Source organism: Scomber japonicus, chromosome 3 (genome assembly GCF_027409825.1).
Source record: "Scomber japonicus isolate fScoJap1 chromosome 3, fScoJap1.pri, whole genome shotgun sequence".
NCBI lineage: Eukaryota > Metazoa > Chordata > Actinopteri > Scombriformes > Scombridae > Scomber > Scomber japonicus.
The window spans coordinates 9,982,369-10,004,693 of NC_070580.1; the positions used below are offsets into that span (position 1 = coordinate 9,982,369).

The window sequence follows — 22,325 nt, forward strand, 5'->3', positions numbered from 1 at the left end:
TGTTAATGAGAGCAAAATTAGGCAATCTCTACATCTCCTCTCTGGTTCCCACGACCCAACCTCCAGGAGAGAGACAGCTAAAAAGGCGACTTGGGTGTCAGCTTGTTATTCTATTAAAACGTTTAAGAAACTGCAAATTACATGCTCCCACAGTGGAAGAGGGCGTCGTAATGTTTCAATGTGGTGTAGCTGTAGCCAGGCATGAAAACGCAGGCTAAAAACTCAGTAAGAATTTCAATATTAATAAGATTCTACAATCCATATTACAATACTGTTGGTTGCGATCTGCATGTCTTGTCGAGGGTAACAGATGTTTGCAGTCGGAACATCTGGAGAAGCCGACTTTGTCATGAGAACAAACCATCAAACGCTGTAGTGTGCATCCATTTCAGACGATGACATTCCTCCATCTGTTGAAGCTCAACCTGTTTGTCAGCAAGGAATCTGAAGCATCTGAGGTACAAGGGGTCACATTTCTATCGAAGGATATATAACATTATAAAAAGGAAGGAACTAATGTTTTACAATTCATTGTGTTGTCTCTATTGTACATAAAAATGCACAAACATTCATCCTATACCTCAATCAGACCGACATTGTCCTCTGCCTGTCAGTCATTGGGCTATAAATAGAGTGATGGAGCTCTGAGGTTGACCTAGGCTGCGGTACTGAGCGTTCCTCCCACAGTCAGGTACACTGAAAATATCTCCCTGTACAGCTGGCGCTTAGCAGGGCAGAAACAAGTCAGAGGCACGGACCAGATGAGCAGGTACACACACACACACACATGCATGCACGCACACACACAAACAAATTAGAAAAACTCTGATCCAGCCTCTCTTCCTGTGTCTGCTCTAATTCATCTGAGTGTCAAAGGCAGATGGGAAATGTTTAGCAAGGCTGGTGTGTGTGTGTGTGTGTGTGTGTGTGTGTGTGTGTGTGTGTGTGTGTGTGTGTGTGTTTTTTTTAGCTGCCAAAACTGAGAAAAAAAGAAAACAAAAGGTGAGTGGATTACAGTTTGGATGGAAGACCTCTCCCACACATTTACTGGGGCAAATCATGGTGCTGAAACATCTAAACCAGAGGTCACTAAAAGGCGGACTGCTATCCTATCCGGGATTGAGGATTGTTAAATTTTGTCAGAGCGTTTCTATTTTAACAGGCCCAGCTTCTCCAGCTATTACGGTAAAAGTGCATAGTCAATCATGTCATGTTATGCTAATGAGCCATTCAAATCCGGGCATTCGGACCATGATTCGGACACTTGGAGAGACTCAACTGTCAGTGAGATACACACGGAAAAAAGTTTAAGTTGAGCTTAAAGTAAAAAGGATTTTTTATTTTTCTAAAACGAAGCACTTTATTTTGAAATGCCATCTTGAAAATGTATTCATCTTATTCTTATCCCACAAGTTGAGTGTAAATACTAATAAATGAATTCTACTGTACTTATTAGACACTCAATCTACAATCTAGCCACTAGACACAGATACTGATGGACCTACAATGCTACTTCAAGCTACTGAAAACTAACACACACATTATGATGTTCTGGAACTTCACTTGAGGAAAGTTTCACAAATTAGACCTCAGTGAATTTTAACTGAATACCCCTTGTTTAAACACAGGCTGGTAACATTTCCATGGTACTGAAGTCACTCTGCACTGTGGAAAAGTAGCAAACATGACTAAATCTGTAGAGAGATCATAAAAAAGAAACCTCAGTTGACATCAGCGACATGTGGCCGAGGCACATGTGTTAATGACAAAAATATTACCCCGGGTTTGACGGTTTGGTGAGCAAACAGTAGCTTGAATACCATACCCGCTTCTGACTCACGTCCGACGAAGAAACAAACGCCTGTGGAAAGAAAATGGTATCAAAATATAGAGCTGCTCTATGTTTAGAGCGGCCAAACAAAGTCACTTTTATGACCTTGTTTGTGCCTTTTGGCGTACGATGATTTGGGCAACAGTAAAGAGCTGTATTTAGACCACACACACACACCCACACACACACACACAAGCATGTTCGCCTGTGTACAATTGCCAGCATACACACATATACACACACACATGCAGGGCCTGTGGTCAAGAGTCTGGCTACTTAGAGAACAAAGCAACACATTTTTCCCTGCGCTCTTTTACAATGGAGAGCAAAGCTATGACATCATTTGTTTAAACGTGTATTCAAATATAACTACCTTCCCAGCAACAATCTTCCTGTGGAAAAATTAATACTATCCACCCACCTCCACCCCCCATATGTCTTTTCCTGCCCTCTTACATCCTGTGTATGCAGCCCAGTATTTTGTAACGTTCGCCTTTGTCTTTTCCATCTTTTATCCAAAAAAATAATTCACAAATGATGCCTCGGTTGCTTCCTCGGTTGCTTCGGGGATAATTGCGCCAGCTTTGCCAGTGCTTGATGAAAATATTCCCACATGAATAATAAGGGAAGTAAATCATCATCAGACAGTTTGTCATGCTAATTTCTTTGGCCTGGCCTCTGTGATATAGATTAGAAGAAGCTTGGAGTCTATCTAGGAGGGGAAAAAAGGAGGCGGGGGGGGGGGGGGGGGTGGGGGGGGGCTTAAGGTAAATCTATATATTTCTATTTATGACAGAGAGTAGTGGAGGGAGGTTTTTACTACTCTAAAGTATCTGAATGAAGTATTGAAGGATCTTTAAATAGACTTCTGGTTGGTATCAATGCATGAAAAATAGAATAACTGCCAATCACACAAAACTGATGGATAATTAAACAGCTAAAATCAAATGAGTGGTTCAGTTCCTAATTAATAACAATTGTTCAGACGAGGCAGCTATGTAGCTAATACTCGCTAGCCAGCTGTCTGCAGACATCATGTCAAGAAACACACACACACACACACACACACACAGCAGGAGCAGATGAATCAGTGTGTGGGGTTTTCTGCTCTATCTACCGCGAGTGGATATCCATGCTCTGCTTAGTTGAAGCATCTGGTAGTAACAATTCACTTCTTTTTTCTTTTTTTTTTTTATTGGACAATGACAGCCTTGCAGGTGGTGTAGGGCTGTTACATAAGAAATACAGGGATAAACTCCTGTGAATCGTCCCCCAGCTTGAAAAGAATGAAGATTATGCCCGACGCGCTACTGTTTGTGGCAAACACTGACCACAGAAGAAGTGGAAAGCAAGGCTGTTGTACCTCGCTGCCTGTGCGGAGAGAGAGACGGCAGGAATGTGGTCTGTCTGTACTCAGACAGCTAAACAAAGTTATCTGCCTGCAACATCATGAGACTAAGAGCTTCTCCTCTCCCCACCAATGTTTATCTACCGCTCTCCAAGTCTGTGTGTGTGTGTGTGTGTGTGTTGGTGTGTGAGTGTGTGTCCGGGAAGATTTTATTTAGTAATCAGCCAAGCCCCTGGGAGATGACCGGCGCCTTGGGATTTAGGACCCCGTTGCCGCAGCAACCGAAAGGTCACCTGACACCAATCACCTCGGACGTCATGTTTACACTCTTCAGATGAACTGGAGGGGATAAGAGTGGAAGGGACAGAAAGCGCTCCAGTGTGGTATTTAAACCAGGGTGGAGGCGCGTCCGACCAAACTGTGGAAAAGCACATGATCAATCTCTTAAGTGCCGCCCGCACACTGATCTAAGTCTGACACTTTAAACTGGGTCATAGATGATTCACATGTTTAGTGTAAAGAGAGGTCTGACTGGCCGCGGGGGAGGAATTTGCATGTACCAGTGAGGAAGCGAGGGCGCAGTAAAATCAGGGACGTATGCGGGCGTGGTCACGTTTCCAGGAGACGCGGCAGCCTTTAATCTATGATCTTTGTCCCGCCCCAATGAGTCCGCCCAGTGCACCTGCTGACAGGTGCAGCGTAGGTATGCTGCAGTTTCACCCCAACCTGTCTGACTGGCTTTGCTATGGCAACAACACACTTCAGAGCAGAGGCAGCAATTTGATGACATAACTGCTTTCTAAAAGGTGATTAATCAATTATCATTTATTCAGTAATTGCTTATGAACTGCATCCCTATTAAATAATAAACCCATTGTGTCACCAGCATCTCACAAATTGAGAAGAAGCTGTTTTGCTCTGCTGAGCTATGCGCTCCGATGGCTCTAACAATTCAGTTTTGAGACAACTCGTGTGGACTCATAAGGAATGCCCACATGGCATTGTTCCTGAGCTGCTAACTGACAGCAAAGTAGAGAAGTTGCGATAATAAACAGAGAAACAGCCCCGACAGGCTGTAGAGGATTCCAACCATTCCTACCCAAAAGGACAAAGAACCGGCCGGGGCCTCACGGAGCCAATAAACACTACAACTCACAGTCGGCATGGGTGGAGTCTTTTTTTTACAGGCTCCTATTTGTCTTACTTCATTTAGAAAAAAGGTTGTGGTCTCTGACTGGTGGCGTTACTGTCTCTACTCTCTGCTGCTACTCATGCTTTATTGGTGGTGGTGGTGGGGGGGGGGGGGGGGGGGGGGTTTCAGCGTTTAACAGAAGATTTAGAGTCTTGCGGGTTAGACTCATTTCACTCTGTTAAAGCAGAACACAGGAGCTCAGCAGTGTGTTCTGAATCTGACATGTGACTGTATATCATCACTTGTGCTGTACTAGTTTATGGTTTGTCTTTAGTTTGTTTTTTCCATGCCTGTGAATACAAAAGGAATCTGACACTAAAGCACAATTTATCATAACTTATCATAATTTAATCAATCTGAGCAGTGTGTAATCAATCTTTGCTCACATGTAGTTATGGAAGGTACCTGTGCCTTTAAAAGAGATCAGAAGTCAGATGAGATGAGACTCACTGTGCTTTAATGATTAAAAAAGGGTGAGCATGAATAATAAAGCAAACAAATATGATTCACACCATTTAAAAACTAACAAAGTGAGGTCAGGAGGCTGGTTTCTGTTTCCTGCTGATGACCCAGCGATAGGCAGTCACTGTTTAACATGCTATCAGTCACCTTTATCAACACGCACCTGATTGGTTGGTTCATATTTGAATGCTGAGAATGAAACACCCCCCCCCCCACCCCACCCCACCCCACCCCACACACACACACACACACCCACACCCACTGCAACGGACACTTGTCAGATCGCTCTGCCTGTTCTCGAGATCACGTCAAAATCCCTTCCCTACAGAAGCAGGAAACGGCACCTCTGAGTTCAAACCAGAACAAAGAGCGCTGTGGACAAAAGGCGACAGAGATTTGAGGAAGTGACACACAGGAATTAAGAGTAGGGAGTGAAAGATAGGGAGAATGGAACTAAAAGAAGGCTGAACAACAACAACAGACAAAAAAAAAAAAAAAGTCCCTTTTACAAAAAGGAGAGCAGGGCTCGGTAACACATGACAAAGCTGAAAATGACTCTGCTTATCATCGTCATTCCCGCTCCAGTTTTCCAGCTGTTTTTCTGTGATAACATTGTTCAAAAGTGTGTGTGTCCATGTGAGTGTGTGTGGTGCTTTCACTGACCCTCAAGAGTCTTGACACCAACACAATTGGACGCTTTTAATAAACTCGAAAACAGTCTCTCCGCGTTGTGAGGAGATGACTGCGAACGAACCCCTGTCATGCTCGCTCGCTAAAATAAAAAAAACAAAAAAACTCAGAGTCAGTGTGACAGAAAGCGAGTACCACGCTTGTCCACGGTGACTCAGCGGAGCAACTAGGCCACAATCCACTTCCAAGTGTCCCCTTATCGGGCCCTTTTACATCAAGAAGAATAGAAATCAGCCGGCCCTGAAAAGAAACAGTGTGTCTTGCGAGCACACGGAGCCTGTAAGAGCCCCACAGGGAAATTAGATTCCTTGTCTAATTTATGAGCTCTTGGAGCCCGCTGGAGCTCGAGGACATAGGAGGGACGTCTGTGTTCGCCGGCAATCTTCTGCCTATTTGCATCAATGAGTTTTTAAGAACATAGGTGATTTCTCTGTGTGTTAAACAGATTGGTGCAATACATCACCAGTACAGGAGCTGTCATTTCATAGCAAGGTGCATCGAGTGGGGATATCAAAAAAAAATAGTGGAGGAGAGGATGGAGGGAGGGAGGGAGGGGGGGGTGGAAAGAGATAGAGAGAGATAATATAATAAAGAGTGTGTTAATGTTGCTTTTACAATGGAGAGCTCAGCTATGGAGATTCATTTCCGATTAATACCGTGTGACAAATCAGTGTGGCCCTCATTCGCCAGCGTGATAGGTTATCTGCAGGAATACGAGTCGCTGTTGTATAGACCGGCCCAATCTTATCTCCACCCGCTGACAAATGATGCCGGTGTAGGAAAGTACAGGGTTTTTAGAAAAGTGGGAAAGTCAGTGTGTGTGTGTGTATTTGCTGAGGATGTGTATTTGTCACCGTGGAGATATTTTCGAAGAAATTCAATGAGAAAACATTTTTCAACAGAGCCTGAAACTTTTTCTAAAAAAGATTTCCTATATAAATAAATGACATTAATTCTGAAGTATGATTCAGTCATAGTGCTAAGCGTCTCTTGTGTCTTTAAGCTGCCGTGTCCTCCCATAAATGAAAGGAGAGCTTGCTATACTGAGGGTCTATAAAATAACTGTCAGTGACACACAGCAGACACCTGAGAGACTAAAATACTGATGTGGGCCAGTCCCAGCTATGTAAACAGAGCATTCCTGAGAGCAGTGCAGAGTGCAGGGAAACTGTGTTGTGCGTATGTGTGTGTCTGTGTGTGTCTGTGTGTGTGTGTCTGTGTGTGTGTGTGTGTGTGTGTGTGTGTGTGTGTGTGTGTGTGTGTGTGAGTCAGAGAGCAGGACAATATCCCTGCATGCAAATGTAAGAAAAAATATCTCCATCTATTAAGTTTACATGTCTATCCTGAGGGCATGGATATTTAACTTTACATGAGAGTGTATGTCTGTCTCTGTCTCTGTATGTGTGTGTGTGTGTGTGTGTGTGCGTGTGTGTGCGTGTGTGTGTGTCTAAAGCTTCAGTGATTGTCGTGGGGAATTACTCAACTGGAATTCAGCCCACACAATCCTGCTCATTTGACCCAAAACACTGCTTAAAAAAAAGGAATTTAAAAATCACATGATGCCCACATAAAAAAAATGTAAAAAAAAAAAAAAAAAAAAAAAAACCCTTGCAAATAACATCAGCTGGATGCTATGTGTGGTGGTTTGACCTCAGCTTCACAAACCTTCCATCAGGACCTGCTACAGCTGGGTCAGTGTGCTGCTGACAGAGTGAAAATACAGGCATGATGACAAGCCCAGGAGTGTGTGTGTGTCAAGTCATAATGCTCCTGTATGACAGCGTCTCCATATGGGTATCAGATCAGGCTCGTCATGGTGTCCAGGAGACCTTTATCCACGCTTGTCTTACTGTCATTCATTACTGTCTGAGAGACCTGCAGCTTAGTAGTGGAGCTTCTTTTTTCCAGCACAGGCATGTGTTATGTAATGTAAAAAAGGACATTTGCATTTTAGTGGTTAGCATTTTAATTTGTTTTGCAACTACAAAGGCTGGACTGGTTCAGTTCAGACATTGTTGATAACTTTTATGTGAGAAATGCATTTTCTGCTTACTACAATTAGACTATAAAACAAAGCTCCTCTGTCTCAAAGCATTTTATTCACTGCAGCCTAGGAATGCAATTTGACTCAGTTATAGGACCCGGCCCAAACTGGATTTTTGGGGCCAATACCTTTATTAGGGAATGAAACAATTCTGATAGATATATCGGCCGGTAATTTTAAATATAAAGAATATGTATATAAAACGTACATTTTTTGGGATATGGTTATCAAACCCTTGTGATATGTAATGCAGGCATGATAGTTTACAGTTCAACTATAAACACAGTGCACTGAAACTGTAATCTTCACTGGGAATCATAAATTCCTATAAATATTAAAACAAACAACAAAAAAAATGTATATATTACACTTGAATTAAAAAGGATCAAATTCACATAAAACATTGCCTTTATAACATAAAAAAAATAACGGTCAATATCAGACGACATGCCATTACCGATATATCTGAGATAGGTCAATATCGGCCTATAATATCGGTTGACCGATGGTGATATATCGGTCTGGCTCAGCTCAGTATTTCTTAGGATAAGGATGCATGTACATTGGAGAAGGTAAGAAACAAGAAGTATCCCTACTAAAATATTTAAACAGTCATTGAGTAACATTTGATTCTGAGATAACACTCTTTGTCTTCATATTTCTTCCAGCTCCGAGGCATAAAGAGATGCTCAAGAGAGGCTGGTATGTCTTACAGTACTACGACTTCTTCAGTTATTGAAGCAAATGCACTAAAACAGTGTTCGTCTGAAAACTGTGCCCAATCTCATACAACAAGCGCTGCTGTTGGAGGGAGCGGATTTTATGTGATATCAAATTGACACAGGAGCCTGACACGAGGGTAATAAAAGAGAGTCATGGTGAAGGTACAACACAGCCTCTCATCTTCAAGAAGAGGATAATTATCATTGTCAAGGTGTGGAAAATTTAGAGTGAAAATACTATAATACTAACCAAGAATAATATGAACCATTGTCAAGCAACATTTACTTGCTTTCATAAAAGTGTAAGTCTCACAATAACTCAATGATTTATGTCACTGAAACTGAACAAACCATCAGCTGGCATGTTAAAGTGATTCTAAAGCTGAGCATGTATCTTTCACAGCTCTGCCTGTTAAAATGATAACATATAAAAAGTTAGATGATGGTTTTGGGTGTGTGTGTGTGTGTGTGCTATGGAAAGTGTGGCGTGTGGCGTGTGGCGCGTAAACATCGCTTCAAGAGCCTCAACATCTGCGACTGATGCCAGCAGTGGAGACTGAAGATGGACACCGGTGACCTCTTAATTAAGACTCAATCCTCTCCCTGTCTTTGCTAATTAGTGTCTGCTTGTCTAATTAAGATTCTATCAGTAAGCTGTAACATTTTACTCACTGTGCCAGTTTAATGAAGCCTGTACAGTAATTGAGTATATGCCGCCATGTGAAAAATGAGGACAAAGCGTCTCTATTATAGTTTTTGTACGTGTTCTGACCTTTAGGTGCTCATATCCATAGTGACCTTTTATGTTTCACTATCACACACATAAACACACACAGCGGGACAGCGGGACAGTGTGCTGCCATGGTGCCTGCCTGCCTGCTGCTACTGAGCTACAGCGTGAGCCTGACTGTGGTTTTACAGTTGTATGCATCCACATGAGAAACTGGGTCAGACAAAACTCTTATTGTGTTATTGTATTATTTGACCATTTTCTACTACATATTATATTGTGCTGTGTGCAAATATCCCTGTTACTATGAGCGACAGGTCAAAAGCAATTTCAGTTAGCCTTTGCCCTCATTAAAAGTCATTACGAAGGTGATGATAGAATATTATGGTGTGCCCACATCTTCAGTGTTTTGCCCACAGACGCTGATACAAAGCAAGACCACGTGTGTCACATGGAACTTAAACTACACTCAAATTACAGAGAGGGTTTGGAGAATTATATAAAGATCAGTTGAACTTTATCAAAATTGAGGCCTTTGTTGTATTTCTTTAAATGCTGGAGACTAAATGGTCTCTGCGTGCTACTTTCACCTCGACTCCTTGAGCGGTTCAGACATGTCCCCCCTGGTACAGTCTACGAGTTCTAACGCTCAACAGCCAAACACAGAGCTGAACTGAAACTATACAGAATAGGGACAATTGTATTCAGAAAGCACCGGCTATGAAACACATTTGACAACTATTCTCCTCCCACTTTGGCACCTAGTTCACTAAAGCACTCTACCTTCTCATGTTCCCCTTCAGCACAATCAGATAAAGCCTGGAGTCGTGTTTTATGTAGCATACCAAATGGTAAATGGCCACACACACATACACACACACACACACACACACACATATATATATACACTGATGGCGGCAAGCTACTATGCAAGGTCTGGTGCAACCATCGGGAGCAATTAGGAGGTTAATTATCTTGCCTAAGGACACTTTGGGATCAAACAGCTGACCTTCTGATTAGAGGACGACCCGCTCGACCTCCTGAGCCACAGCCACACCAAAAGGTAAAGAATCCGCTCCATGAACTGAATCATTTAGGGTATGTACCACTAAGCTGAGGAGGTATGAAACTACTGTGATTAATACTGGGAGCAGTTCAGTACAGGATCTGTGGTGATTGAGTCATGCCCGGCTTAAGCGCAGTCATCAAGAACAGCTGATGTGTGGTCGTCGCAGCAGAGTAGCCCGGCGCTCTCCGACACGGGTATGTCAAACAGTTGTGATAGCCGTTACGCACAGTGTTGCTTGGCCCTTAACTCCTAACCGGTTATTACTGAGCATCCATCAGAGCTGGGAGAGGCCACCTGCGAAGTTGATGACACAACCATATCTCCCCTGCCATCATAAGAGATTACCACAGCCATTTGGTGTCCTGAAGGCTTCCAGCTTAACCGCAGGACACACATGCTTTCTCAATCAAGGCTGTTTCGCTGCTAGTCACCGTCACACAGGCTGATATTTCCAGATGGGGGTAGAGGGGACCTGCAGGCCACTTTTTTTTTTAACTGTATGCTCGCCATTCACGCAGGAATACTTTTTACTATTCGCAAAGTTTTCACAAGGTAGTTTTTCTCTCCCGAGGAGTATAAATGCAGTGAAGCGCCTGAATCACTGCATAATTAGCGTAATACTTCCGGAAAAGGAGCGCCGACGCTTCAGCAGATACCTCATTTCCTAACCACAAATGCTAACACATGTTACCAGTCTGTCCTCCTTTGCTTCAAATCTTCCTCAGATAATTTATTTTACCCATAAGCCACCACGCTCTGCCTTCCCTGCCACCCACATGAAACTGTCTCCAGCACTTTGCCACACATTGTCATCCGTAATGGCTGTGAAGTGACCTGTTGGACAATTCTTTTTTTATTAGGAGACTCAGGCAGGAAAAGGACACGGTGGGTGGGTGGGGGACGCTGCCTCTTAATAAGAGCCGTCACAATTCCCATATTCTCATGACAATGTGTGTGTGGAGAGAACAGATGAAGACTTTCGAGGGGAGAGATAAAGACAGCAGACAAGATGAATAAAGCGAGAAAAGATGGAAGAGTAGGAGGAGGAGTGAGGCTCAGCAAAGGCATTGTGTGTGCCGCATAATTGCCACTGCAGGAGGACCCTGGGAGCTTGGGCTTGTGCGTGCTTGTGCGTGCGTGTGGCGGTGTGTTGTGTGCTCACTGCCGCGGACAAACAGACAGACTCGTTTCTAAATCCTCTTAATCAGGGCTAGACTGTTCTCTAAACCTGTGGATGCTCCCTTGTTTTGTCTGCGTGAGCACATGAATGTGCGTGAGTAAGCTTCCCAAAGACTTTACATTAATGGGATTTGTGTAAACAGAGCCCAAAGGCCTTAACCAGAATGTTATTAAAAGGTAAAGAAGAGAAGGGAGCAGACTGGGGAAAGGGAAAAGAAAAAAGGCCTTTATATCTGCATGAGCCTGAGAAATAAAGTATAGATTTTCTGGGTGTGAACACAGCTAAGCAGATAACAAGCTGATGATTTGCTTTTAGCGATGACAAATTAACTCAATGTAAGCTTTCAAGTATATTCCCCCCATTTTGTGTCTCCATACATCACATATGCTGCAAAATACAGACAAAAACCGGATTAAAAATGTATGGTTCCTTGTGCAGAAGTCCCTGCTGAATTTAGGAAAAAAGTTATAAAAACCTTCAACTTTTTAAGAGACTAGCTGCATTTTTCTTGGGCACATCCACTTGCAACTGGGTCTAGTCTCTACCATATTAATAATGCCCACAGCCACTACCAATCCCCATCATTTTGCATCCTAGTCATGCCCGCTGGAGGCATAACCGCGTCTCATCCCAGTTTAACAGCAGCAGAGCTGACAGAGAGACTTGGCCACGTCAGCCTGTCTGGCGCACAAAATGGGTACACATACATGCACACACACCACCGCTATCTGCAGGCGTGCACATGATCCCATTTCTGACTTAACACGGAACAAAATAACACAGAACTGCCTACGCTCAAACATTGTTAAGACTCGGCGTACAGTGAAGGCTGGCAGAGCCGCTGTGAGATATCAGCCACTCCTGATGTGACAGCAAGTGGAGGTCTTGGTACAACAGTTCACCACTCAGCTACTGACATTTATAACACTCATTGTTTAAAAGGTTGACCGGGTACTGCAAGTTATTTTTAGTCATTGTAGCGGCATAGCTTTGGGGTCTATTGTTTGGTCGGTCAACCACTTTGGTCCAGACTGAAATATCTTAACAGCAGTTGGATTAATTGCCATGAAATATGGTACTCACATTCATGTCACCCTCTGGATGAATTTCAATCACTTGGGTGTTTCCCTTACCTTTTCACCTAGCACAAACATCAAGCTAAAATACAAATTTGACTAAATGTTTAGCTAATATCCATTAAACTAATTACATCCTCATCATCCCTAACTATACTTTGTGTTCAGAGCTAATTATAATATGCTAATGTACTAAACTAAGATAGCAAACATTATACCTGCAGCTAAATATTGGCACATGGTGCCATGCTACAGTTAGCATTTAGCTCAAAGTTGTGCCTAAATGCAGCCCAACAAAGTTAGTAGCATTGCTAAAGACTATCTGCTGAATGACAGGTGTAGCATAGCCTGTTAAAAAAGGCATAGCATTATAAAACTGAAGTGAATGGGACAACATGCCTTTTTTAAGGTTTAAATGCTTCATTTCAAAAGTATTTTATTAAGATATTCAACTGTTCTGAGGTTGGAGGCTAATTATGCTAACACTGAGCGCCACCTTACCTTCCGAGCTGGGAGATTATGCTAACAAGCTAGTTTGACTGACAGTGTGGGAATAAGTGAAGGCCTTTTGAGTAGATTTGTCAACTCCTCTTACACTTTGGCTAGGTTAACAGTAGGCCTGCACGATTAATCGAATTTTCATCGTCATTGCGATGTGAACGTTCGCGATGAACCCATCGCAAAAGCTGGTCTGTAATGCGATAAATTGGTCACGCACACTTTTTTTTTTTTTCGTGGCGTCCAAAACATTTTGCCTTGTAACAGTAGACCAATAAAATTGATGAGTAGTTCACAGAGGTCCAATGAAATTGTGTGATAAATCAAGCACGCTTTATTATTGTAAATCAGTCATTTGTACTGACTCTCATCAACATGGAAAATACTCGAAGAAAATCATATGATGCGGCTGTTACGTACTTTATTATTTTTTCACTTTGCTTCATGGTTGATACACGTTGTCGTCCGACTCGTTCATAGGAGAGAACGGGAGAGTTCGCTCAGTAGGTAAGTTTTAATTCAAAGCAAGACGTACAATGACAGGTGCCAACGAGGTAGATTACTCCAGTAAAAGTAAGACTTAGTTTAATGACTTAGAAGTCGCCAAATTACTTACTTTAACGAATTTCGTTAGTTTATAGAATGCAGATTTGTAAAATATTACTTTTATGAGGGTCACAGTCACAGACTGTAGAAACTTAGCATTTGATAATTGTGATAGCAGCGGTGCAGCAGATGTATTGAAGTCCATGCAGCACGCTGTATGCAAACTAATATTAAGCATATATCCTATTCATTACAATGTCCATGGACATAAATTGAGTTCTTTTGCCTTAATAATGATAAAATAATACACAATAAATGCGTGATGGCTGTCAGGCATCGCCAGACCAACCATAGCTAATATCTCATATTACAACGTGGGACACCTGAGGCTTAAAATCCGGTGCGGCTTGTACAAGTACAAAATTGATTTTCTTTCTAAAATTAGAGCATGCGGCTTTTAATCAGGTGCGCTCTGTAGTCCGGAATTTGCGGTAATTACAATCAGCTATTCAGTGTTTTAGAGTACCTAAAAGCAGGGAATCTTTTAAAGCTGAAAATCTGAAAGAGACAGGAACTGTATGCAAACTTTAAATATTTTCTTATTTATCGCAAGTCATATCGTCATCGCAATATTGAACAGTGTGATCGCACATCGCACATTTTGCTGATATCGTGCAGGCCTAGTTAACAGTTACTTTAGTTATTGAACCACAGGCTCTCTGATATTAAGGCTTACAGCTTTAATTTTCCTGTGTGTTCTGATGCCCGTGGGGAACTCATCATTTCACAGTTTGACAGATGGGGAAAAAAAAGCAAAGCGTGGTTAAATGACTCTATGCTACAAATCCTCATGAAGTGACCGCTGAGGAAAGAGAGTGTTGACAGATTTACTTAGAACTGGTTCAGAGTTAGACTGAAAGGGTCTCCGGGGGGAAAATGTCAATGATCTCTATGTCCCACATCCTTGGTTAAATATCTACAACAGCTATAATAGCAACAGCTGCGTCAGAAAACCACACAGAAGCTTTTTCTTTCCAGTGCAGAACATTATAAAAAAAAGGTCACTCAGGAAAAACAGTAATTCGTAATCGAACTGTCTGTCTGTCTTAAGTCGTTAAGACGTTCCCTGGTGTTCGGGACTCTTTTTTAAGAACTCTTGTCAACCGTGTCGAAAACTTCAGAACATATACTCGTCTTCTGTGTGTGTGCTGTAACTGTATACAATTTGAGGAGACCGCATCGGAGCAGCGTTCAAAGGAAAAGCCTCGCCACCTCCCCCGCCCTACTAACCTCACTATCGTAAATTAGTTGTCCTTTCTCCTCCTCTGACAGAGTGTGTAACTGTAAGTGCCAAGTGTGACCAATTCCCATTCACACTCATTACGACGGCCTACACTCGAGCTAATTGGGAAAATAAAGGCGATTCTTCTGTAAAACAAGAGAAAAGACGGCGCACGTGTGCATATGTGTCTCTTTAGTGGGATTACAACAAGCTCTGCATTAGTGAGACATCATTTAATGGTCTATTTAGTTCCTAACCGAGTGTCCCTCCAGAGCTTAAGCTGGGCATCGACGCACATAAACACAAACTCAGCTCAGAGCAGGCAGGATGCTTATACTCTCCATATGGGACTTCTATCTTTCCCTCGTTCTGGCTCTCGTTCACTCGCGTACGTACAAACACACGCCCTGAAATCGAAGCCGCAGATCTTTCCTGAAGGAAGTGAAGTCGTTCCACCGCTGTCAGAGAATACAAAGGTGGAAGAATGGTTGGGGCAAGAAAAGGAGGGGTGTCCAACTTCCTGCTGAGAGAAAGGAAATAAACACTTCCATATGCAAACCCTTGCCAGAGACACTCGCACAGTGGACGTGCACGTACGCACACACACGGAGCCTGGAGTCAATGCAGCGATGCACTGTTGTAAATTTGAGCAGGAGGGCCCTAGTTAGCAGCTCGCGTCGGCATATGAAAGGGAGAACATTTTCTGCTTCCAGAAATTTATAGCTAGCGAGGCATCATTCATCACAACGGCTCCGTAATATAATGCAGCACGGAAAGAAATACGTTCATCCGAAGCTGCAGCCCCTCGATTCCTGATTGGTCTGGGAAAACGCTGGTTGGCTTTATGTGAAAAGGATTCAAATTCGTGTGTGTGTGTGTGTGTGTGTGTGAGTGTGAGTGTGTGTGAGATAGAGAGAGAGAGAGAAAGAGAGAGTGTGGTCACATGCAGCAAATCCTGTTGACTAAGGCAACCCACACACACACACACACACACACACACACACATATCATACCTCCCGGGGAAAACCATGAACTCTGGGCCACTGTGTCATTTTTCATGTCCGAAACACACGCTCATGCATGCATACAGGCGTTTTACAATGCTTGTAAAAAGCCTTCATCTGCTACCCCTAATCTCACCTAAACCTTACCATAAACTCCATTCTAAAACTATTCTAATATTAATCTTAAACCTTAATAGTCCCTCATAAAGGTGAGGAGTCATATGTTTTCACTTTGGGAGTTTTTTAAAGTGAAAATACAACACACACACACACACACACACACACACACACACAAAAGCAGGAGTGATCATAGAAATATCCCTGATTACTAACACACTCAACATGTGCGCTGACACCGGGCGAGAGCATGACACTAATCTGCTCTCAATCTGAAACCTCTGTGTTGTGATAGTGTGTTTGCACAAGCATGTGTTTGCGTGTGTTATCCGCAGTGTTAGCCGGTGATTGTTTTCCATATGTGTGGCAGTAGGTCATCTTCTTATGATGAAGATTATCCACCGAAAGAAGTTTCCGGAGGTTTTTATCAGATTGACGAACCTTATCACAATGTGAAATCGTGCCCGTCTTTGTCATCGTACCGCATCCCCCGTCTGTTTACGAGGGTTAACCATTAAACTGCACAAGGACGGGGGAGGGGGGGGGGGGGGGGGTTATAGGCTGCTTGTTTAAAAGCGGTGAGAAGTGTGAGAGTGCGTGCCTGTGTTCGGATGCAATAGTGCAACAGTGCTTAATGACATAATCCTGTTATTTTCCCACAGCTGTTTGCCCGATCAATACGCAGTGAAGTGGAATTCTCGAGTGGCAGTGCTATGGATGTGTATATCTTATGTGTGTGTGAGTGTGTCTTTTTTTACTGATACCCCAAGCAAACATTACAGTCTCTTATCAACTCAAACTAGAAAATTTCCCTCCATATATATGTGTGTGTGTGTGTGTGGGGGGGGGGGGGGTCTTGATAGAGTGCTGAAGGCCCAGCTTTAACACTTTTCAACACATCTCTCCATACTTCCGCCGGTCGACAGCAGCAGTAGAAGCTTCCTGAATACCAGCGTAGCCAAGACACTGCAGCAGCACCCCTCCTCACATCTCCCTCCTCACATCTCCCTTGATTAAAGTGAGAAAATGGCACAAGTTCTGAGTGAAATTAGGTCAGTCTGATTTTTACAGATGGCCCTTGTTGCCAAGCATATTTTCCCAATTAAGGCTGATTAGGGCGGGAAATTCCCAGACAGCGTGAATTATTAAAAACGTGAAATGGAATCTGATCATGTGACGTTGTACCGGTGGTGACACCCGACATCCCCCAGATGGGTCCTGGAAGAAGGTGGGGGGGGAAAGGTGGGGGGGCTGGGAGACTTGTGATTGGCTCAGAGTGAGAAGTGAGTTTCTTCCTATTTTCTAAAGGGATGGGGGGCGGGGGGGAGGAAACACTGGCTGATTTTATAAGCACCAGATTTTTTGATTTTATAATTTGTTTTTAATCATGCATGTGATTCTTGAAAAAAAAAATAAAAATACAAGTTTACAAGATGCTGAATAAAATAACCAGACGCTTTCCTGTTTACATCTTCCTCAATACAGAAAACATGCACAGTAATACTTGACTGCAGGAAAACAGTTTAAAAAGATGTCCACCACTGTGATTTGTTTACTGCTGTTTTCCCTACAGTATATCAAAAAATACACTACACATGGAGTTACTGATAGAGCCAGACCGACCGATATATTGGTTAACCGATATTATCTACTATCACAGATGTATCAGTATCGGCATATGTTGTCTGATATGCACCATTTTTTGGGGGAGGGGGGTTTAAAGTTATATAGGCAGCATTTTATGTATATGTATCCTTTTTCTCAATTCAAGTTTAATGCGTAAATGTGTTTTATTATTTATGGTTATTGATAAGGATTAAATTCCCAGTGAAGTTTAGTATCTCAGTCATTTTATATATTAAATATAGTTAAACTGTTAAACTGTGAAATATCATGCCTCCATTACATATCTTTATCATAAATGTTTGATAACCACATTGCATTGCATTGTCCTTTTTATGTACGTATTCTGTACATATATATAAGATTACCCCATATATCAATATTAGAATTATTTTAACTCCCTAATATCAGCATTGGCCCTAACAATCCAGTATGGGTCAGGCCCTAGTTACTGAATGGGTTCCAGCACCTGCAACAATACTGAATCACCCAGAAACTACAGTATACTCCTTGCCTGGTGCCTGAGCATGAACAAAAATATAGATAAGGTGAACATTCAATGTAATCAGTAAAGAGTGTTGTCTGTTGAATTGATTATAAAACATTAGGATCCAACTGACATGCCAAAGCATCATTATTTTGCTTCATTAGACATCCTCTCAGGACTGTATGACATTGATTTTTCATTACACTTGTCAGGCCAGGACAACTTCTATTTTAATTGTTTTTTAACATTGAATTCCATTTGGCTAGTTTGGTTTCACTGGAATAGAGCCTAGCGTTATTTATGATAGTAATTACACCTGTGTATTTCCTGCCATGTAAAGTCAGACTGTTTGTGGTTAAATTAAGTCTATTGACTTTAGTGATGTCACTTAATTTCCAGTATAGCTCCACCCAAATTCAGACCAGAGCTTAATCAGTCTACTGTATAAGTGAAAACACCTGTCTGGGTGTTGCATTCAGGCACCATATGAAGAACTCTGAAGGTTTTATTCTAAATAAAGTGATTTGACCGGTCATTAAATATGAGAGGAGGATCTAATCAGTGATATCTGCCACTGTAATGTTTGTTTGGAATGAAAACCTGCACTTTAGAGTGTACAGCTGCTCAGCACTGCTGTAAACACATTAAACCAAGGTCGAGACGGCAGTGGCCTCTGGTGTTGTCTGTGCTGGGCCACGATTTCCATTAGCCGCGTTGTTCCACCATCCCCAAGAGGCTATTCTAATTCACTTTATGATGATTAAGTTGTGTTTTTTTTTACATAAGCTTTTCACTGTGTGCTTTTGTTCAGAAATTATGAAAGATCCACCCCTTATTCACTGGAAGAATAGTGTGTTCTTTCACTTTGGTGCCAATTTGATTTGTTCCTCTGCCAAACTTGATGCAGTGGTACAGAATGTGATATGCAGGTGGAAGGTGCCCACCTCTATAGTCTTGATGTCATATCCATACAATACTGCTTTACTGGTGTTAAAGTCTACATGTGGCACCTTTAAAAAAAAAAAAGCCTGGTACCACCTCTGTACAGGCCCAGCTAACACCGCTGCCAGCATTCACAGGTTATAAATATGTGAAATTGTCCTTGAAGAGCCGTTGCTCTTTTGTCTGTCTCTACAGGAAGTTAGTGTGGCCCGGGCTGGCTCCGAGCATCCCTTCAGCAGTCTGCTTTGCCACGCTGGGAGCCTGTCAGAGTGGCTCAGTGTCAAACTGCCCAGCCCTGCTGAGTCAAGCTGACCATGAACTAGCCAGACCAGCAACACGGGCCTGATGTTACCGTTCCTGTTTGGTGCAAGAAAAATGTTGCCAGTCTAGTCTGTGTGAGGAGTCGACAGATCCAACAAACACAGCTGAACACATGACAAGTCAGACTTTGCTCATTATGTGCAAAGTCAGAACTAAATAGCTTCTTTATTCTGTTTAATGAGTCTGCCTTACTCACCTGCTATCCCTGCTAAACTACTTAAACAAAGCTGACTCTATTGAATAATGGGATGAGTGACACCTGTGTTGAAATGAAGGTTTCAGGTGTTGAAGGTTCAAGCTCTGTGAAAGGTGACAACTTCATTCATTTTGAAGCATTCCATGTGGTGGGTGAGGAGAACACAGACCAAAAAAAGGCTGAATAAACAAAATGTGTGAGCCTATGTTGTTTCCACCCCCAAAACCCGACAGGTGGCATTTTCTCTAGAAGTACCCGCCAAACTTCATTCAAAAATCCGTCAATTTAACATGGCCTCACTCATCGACAGGTGTACAATTTCACGACTTCATAAAGTGTTTGAATTGGTGTATTTCTCCTGGCAGAACTTATTTCAACACATGACCTAACTTAGCCTACATCAGGATAACCCACAGAACTCCTCCCTGGAGGCTAAGCTAATATAAGTTTCTATTTAAACAAACTTTTCAGCTTAATTTGTATATCACATGTGTGCCGAATTGAAGAGTGCTTCTTTCTGTTTCGAAAATAAGTGTTAAGGCAATATGTTTTACCTTCGTTATTGTTTTAACAGAACTGTACAACATTAATAGAGCAAAGTTTAAAGGGAGTTTGGCGTGGGGCCGCCGCCTCTTGCACTCCTTACCTTGTCTGACAGTTTTCAACCTGACGGGACCTTTGCAGTTCTTTATGACTGTCTGCACGTCGTACAAGGGTAATCCTGAAATCGAGAGGTTCTCCACCTCCAGCAGCAGGTCCCCTTCAGTTAATTTCCCACTTTTGTAAACCACGACATCCTCATTCACTTGCCCGATGTAGGCAAACTCTCCGTTCTCAGCGCCGCCGTTCAGTGGCACGTTCAAGTCACCACGGGCATCTTTACACACCGAGCTCTCGTTCACTCTGGATGTCCAGTGGTTTTTCTTTAAAGCGGGTTTGGACATTGTGAACAGTTAGGAGCCCGGTACCCCCAAAAAAAAACAAAAAAAAAAAAACTGGCGGGCTCTGCTACTGGGATGAGAAACAAGTCACAGCAGCGGTGTCTCTCACAAAGTAGACTTGTATCCGAGTGAAGCGCAGCAAACTTTCTTTCTCTTCCACAGAAACATGAGAGCCGCTCTCCCCAGGGTGAGAAATCAAGCCATCCCTGTCCGCCTCGGAAGTCACTCCTTACTGTGCTGACATGGCTTTCATCATTTTCCTTAACATCCCTGCAGTTTAATCCCCTTTTATCGATGTCATGTTCCAGCTGCCACGGTCCCACTCGTGTCCACTTAGTAAATCCTTGCAGTTGTTCTTCCAAACTCACTTTTAAATGGCGTTTCTTTCTTTTCTCCGGTTAACAGAGACCGTGCTCTTTCCTCTTCGTATCCGAACCGTTGACTTTAACGACGCGTGTCACAGTCCTCGGCTCCTTTAACCAGGTACAGCGGCGCTCCGGTGCGTTTGGCTGGATCTCAGTCCCACTCTGGGCTCTGATGCAGCGCTGGGAATGTGTTGCTACTCGTGCTGCATTGATGTGCTGTCGGAAATATTGACTTCCGGATGGAGTTGCTTGAAGGACCCTATTATAATATTGTATGTTACGATATGGAAATCTAATTATAATAGAAGTGGACATTTTCTAAAACTCCTGACATTTAGAAGTGTGACGTTTATAATGTATAAAGTATAAAGTAATGCTGTTATGTTTCTGATCAGACAACCCATTATGTTTATCTTAATGTCATTTATTTTACATTCAATTTTTTATTTGATTCATCATTTATGTATATTTGTTTACTATTTTAATCCTACACATTTTCATTTAATTCTGACTGTAATCCAATCTGAGACTCAAATTTCCGACTTGCAAACTGTGACCAATTGCAGACTTGTCATAACTGACATCAACAATAGCCCTTTAAAATGATTAAACAAGAAACATAGGTCTAAAACAATCAATCCTTAGCATTGCATAGCGTAATCACTGTGTGATGTAGCCCAATTATACGTCAAAGTTTCATTAAGCTCTGTCAAGGCATGCCTTGAATTTATTGTTGTTCCACCAGTGGAAGCAATACACAACATCTAGTTTTTGTATAGTAACCATCAACTGTGCAACATTTACATAAATATGAACTATACAACTTACAGCATTACTGTGGTATTGGGTTGGAACACGCTGACATTTTTTTCAATTTGAAAGTAAGAAGTCGGAGCGTAAAAGGGGACGTGAAGGCAGCAATATTACAATGAGCGCATGCGTGCTGTTCAGAGAATAGTGCGCTATCTTGGCTGTAGCCACTACATTAAAGAGCCTTTGGTCACCCTAAATTAGAGTGAATGTCAGTTAGTGTTTATTTCCATCAGTCCAAACCATCAAACTGAATTATTAGTCTTGGTACAATTCACTCACTAAATATAAAGAGAATGGTCAAGTCTTTTGACATATCCATTTCAAATATTTCCCTCTCACAGTGTAGGAACTTGTTTCAAAGAACAGTCATAACATGAGCTCATTCTCAAAGGAAATTATTCATTAAGCAGGCTTGATGTGATGACTCAGACTGAATGCTTGATGCCCTGAATGAGCCAGTGGTTACACATGTGATCCTACTGGTCAGGATTCCTGCATTTCAGGTTAGACAGGTGGCAGAACATTTTTTCCATATGTATGTGAAACCACTCCCCAGACAGTGTATGTCTGTGTTTGTATGTGTGTGTGTTTGTGAAGCTGAAATACAAATGTCTAACACATTTGTTTCATCCCTCACATCACGCTTAAACTGTATTAATCAAAGTGTCTGCAGTAGACTTTAAATTGTGTTTCTTTTTCCTCCAGATTTCAGATCTACACGGAGAAAGACTTGTTGGGGAACTCATCAGTCTCAGCGATTGTCATTACTACAATTACCACCTACTGTTGTTTCTTCCTTTCTTCAAGTAATGAAGGAAAGAAATGATTGATGAGTCAGAGCAAGAG

At 42.3% G+C, this 22,325-nt stretch overlaps 1 protein-coding gene across 5 annotated transcripts in view; it reads right to left on the reverse strand.

The window, feature by feature from the left end:
- The window catches only part of magi1b (membrane associated guanylate kinase, WW and PDZ domain containing 1b), a 123,037-nt gene extending 102,232 nt beyond the window's left edge, over positions 1 to 20,805 (reverse strand). For all 5 annotated transcript variants that reach the window (XM_053315250.1, XM_053315249.1, XM_053315248.1 and 2 more), the window contains exon 1: positions 20,007 to 20,805. In XM_053315250.1, coding sequence (XP_053171225.1) covers positions 20,007 to 20,304 — 298 coding nt within the window. In that variant the 5' untranslated portion in view covers positions 20,305 to 20,805. The remainder of the gene's footprint in view (positions 1 to 20,006) is intronic.
- Between the last annotated feature and the right edge of the window lie 1,520 nt (positions 20,806 to 22,325).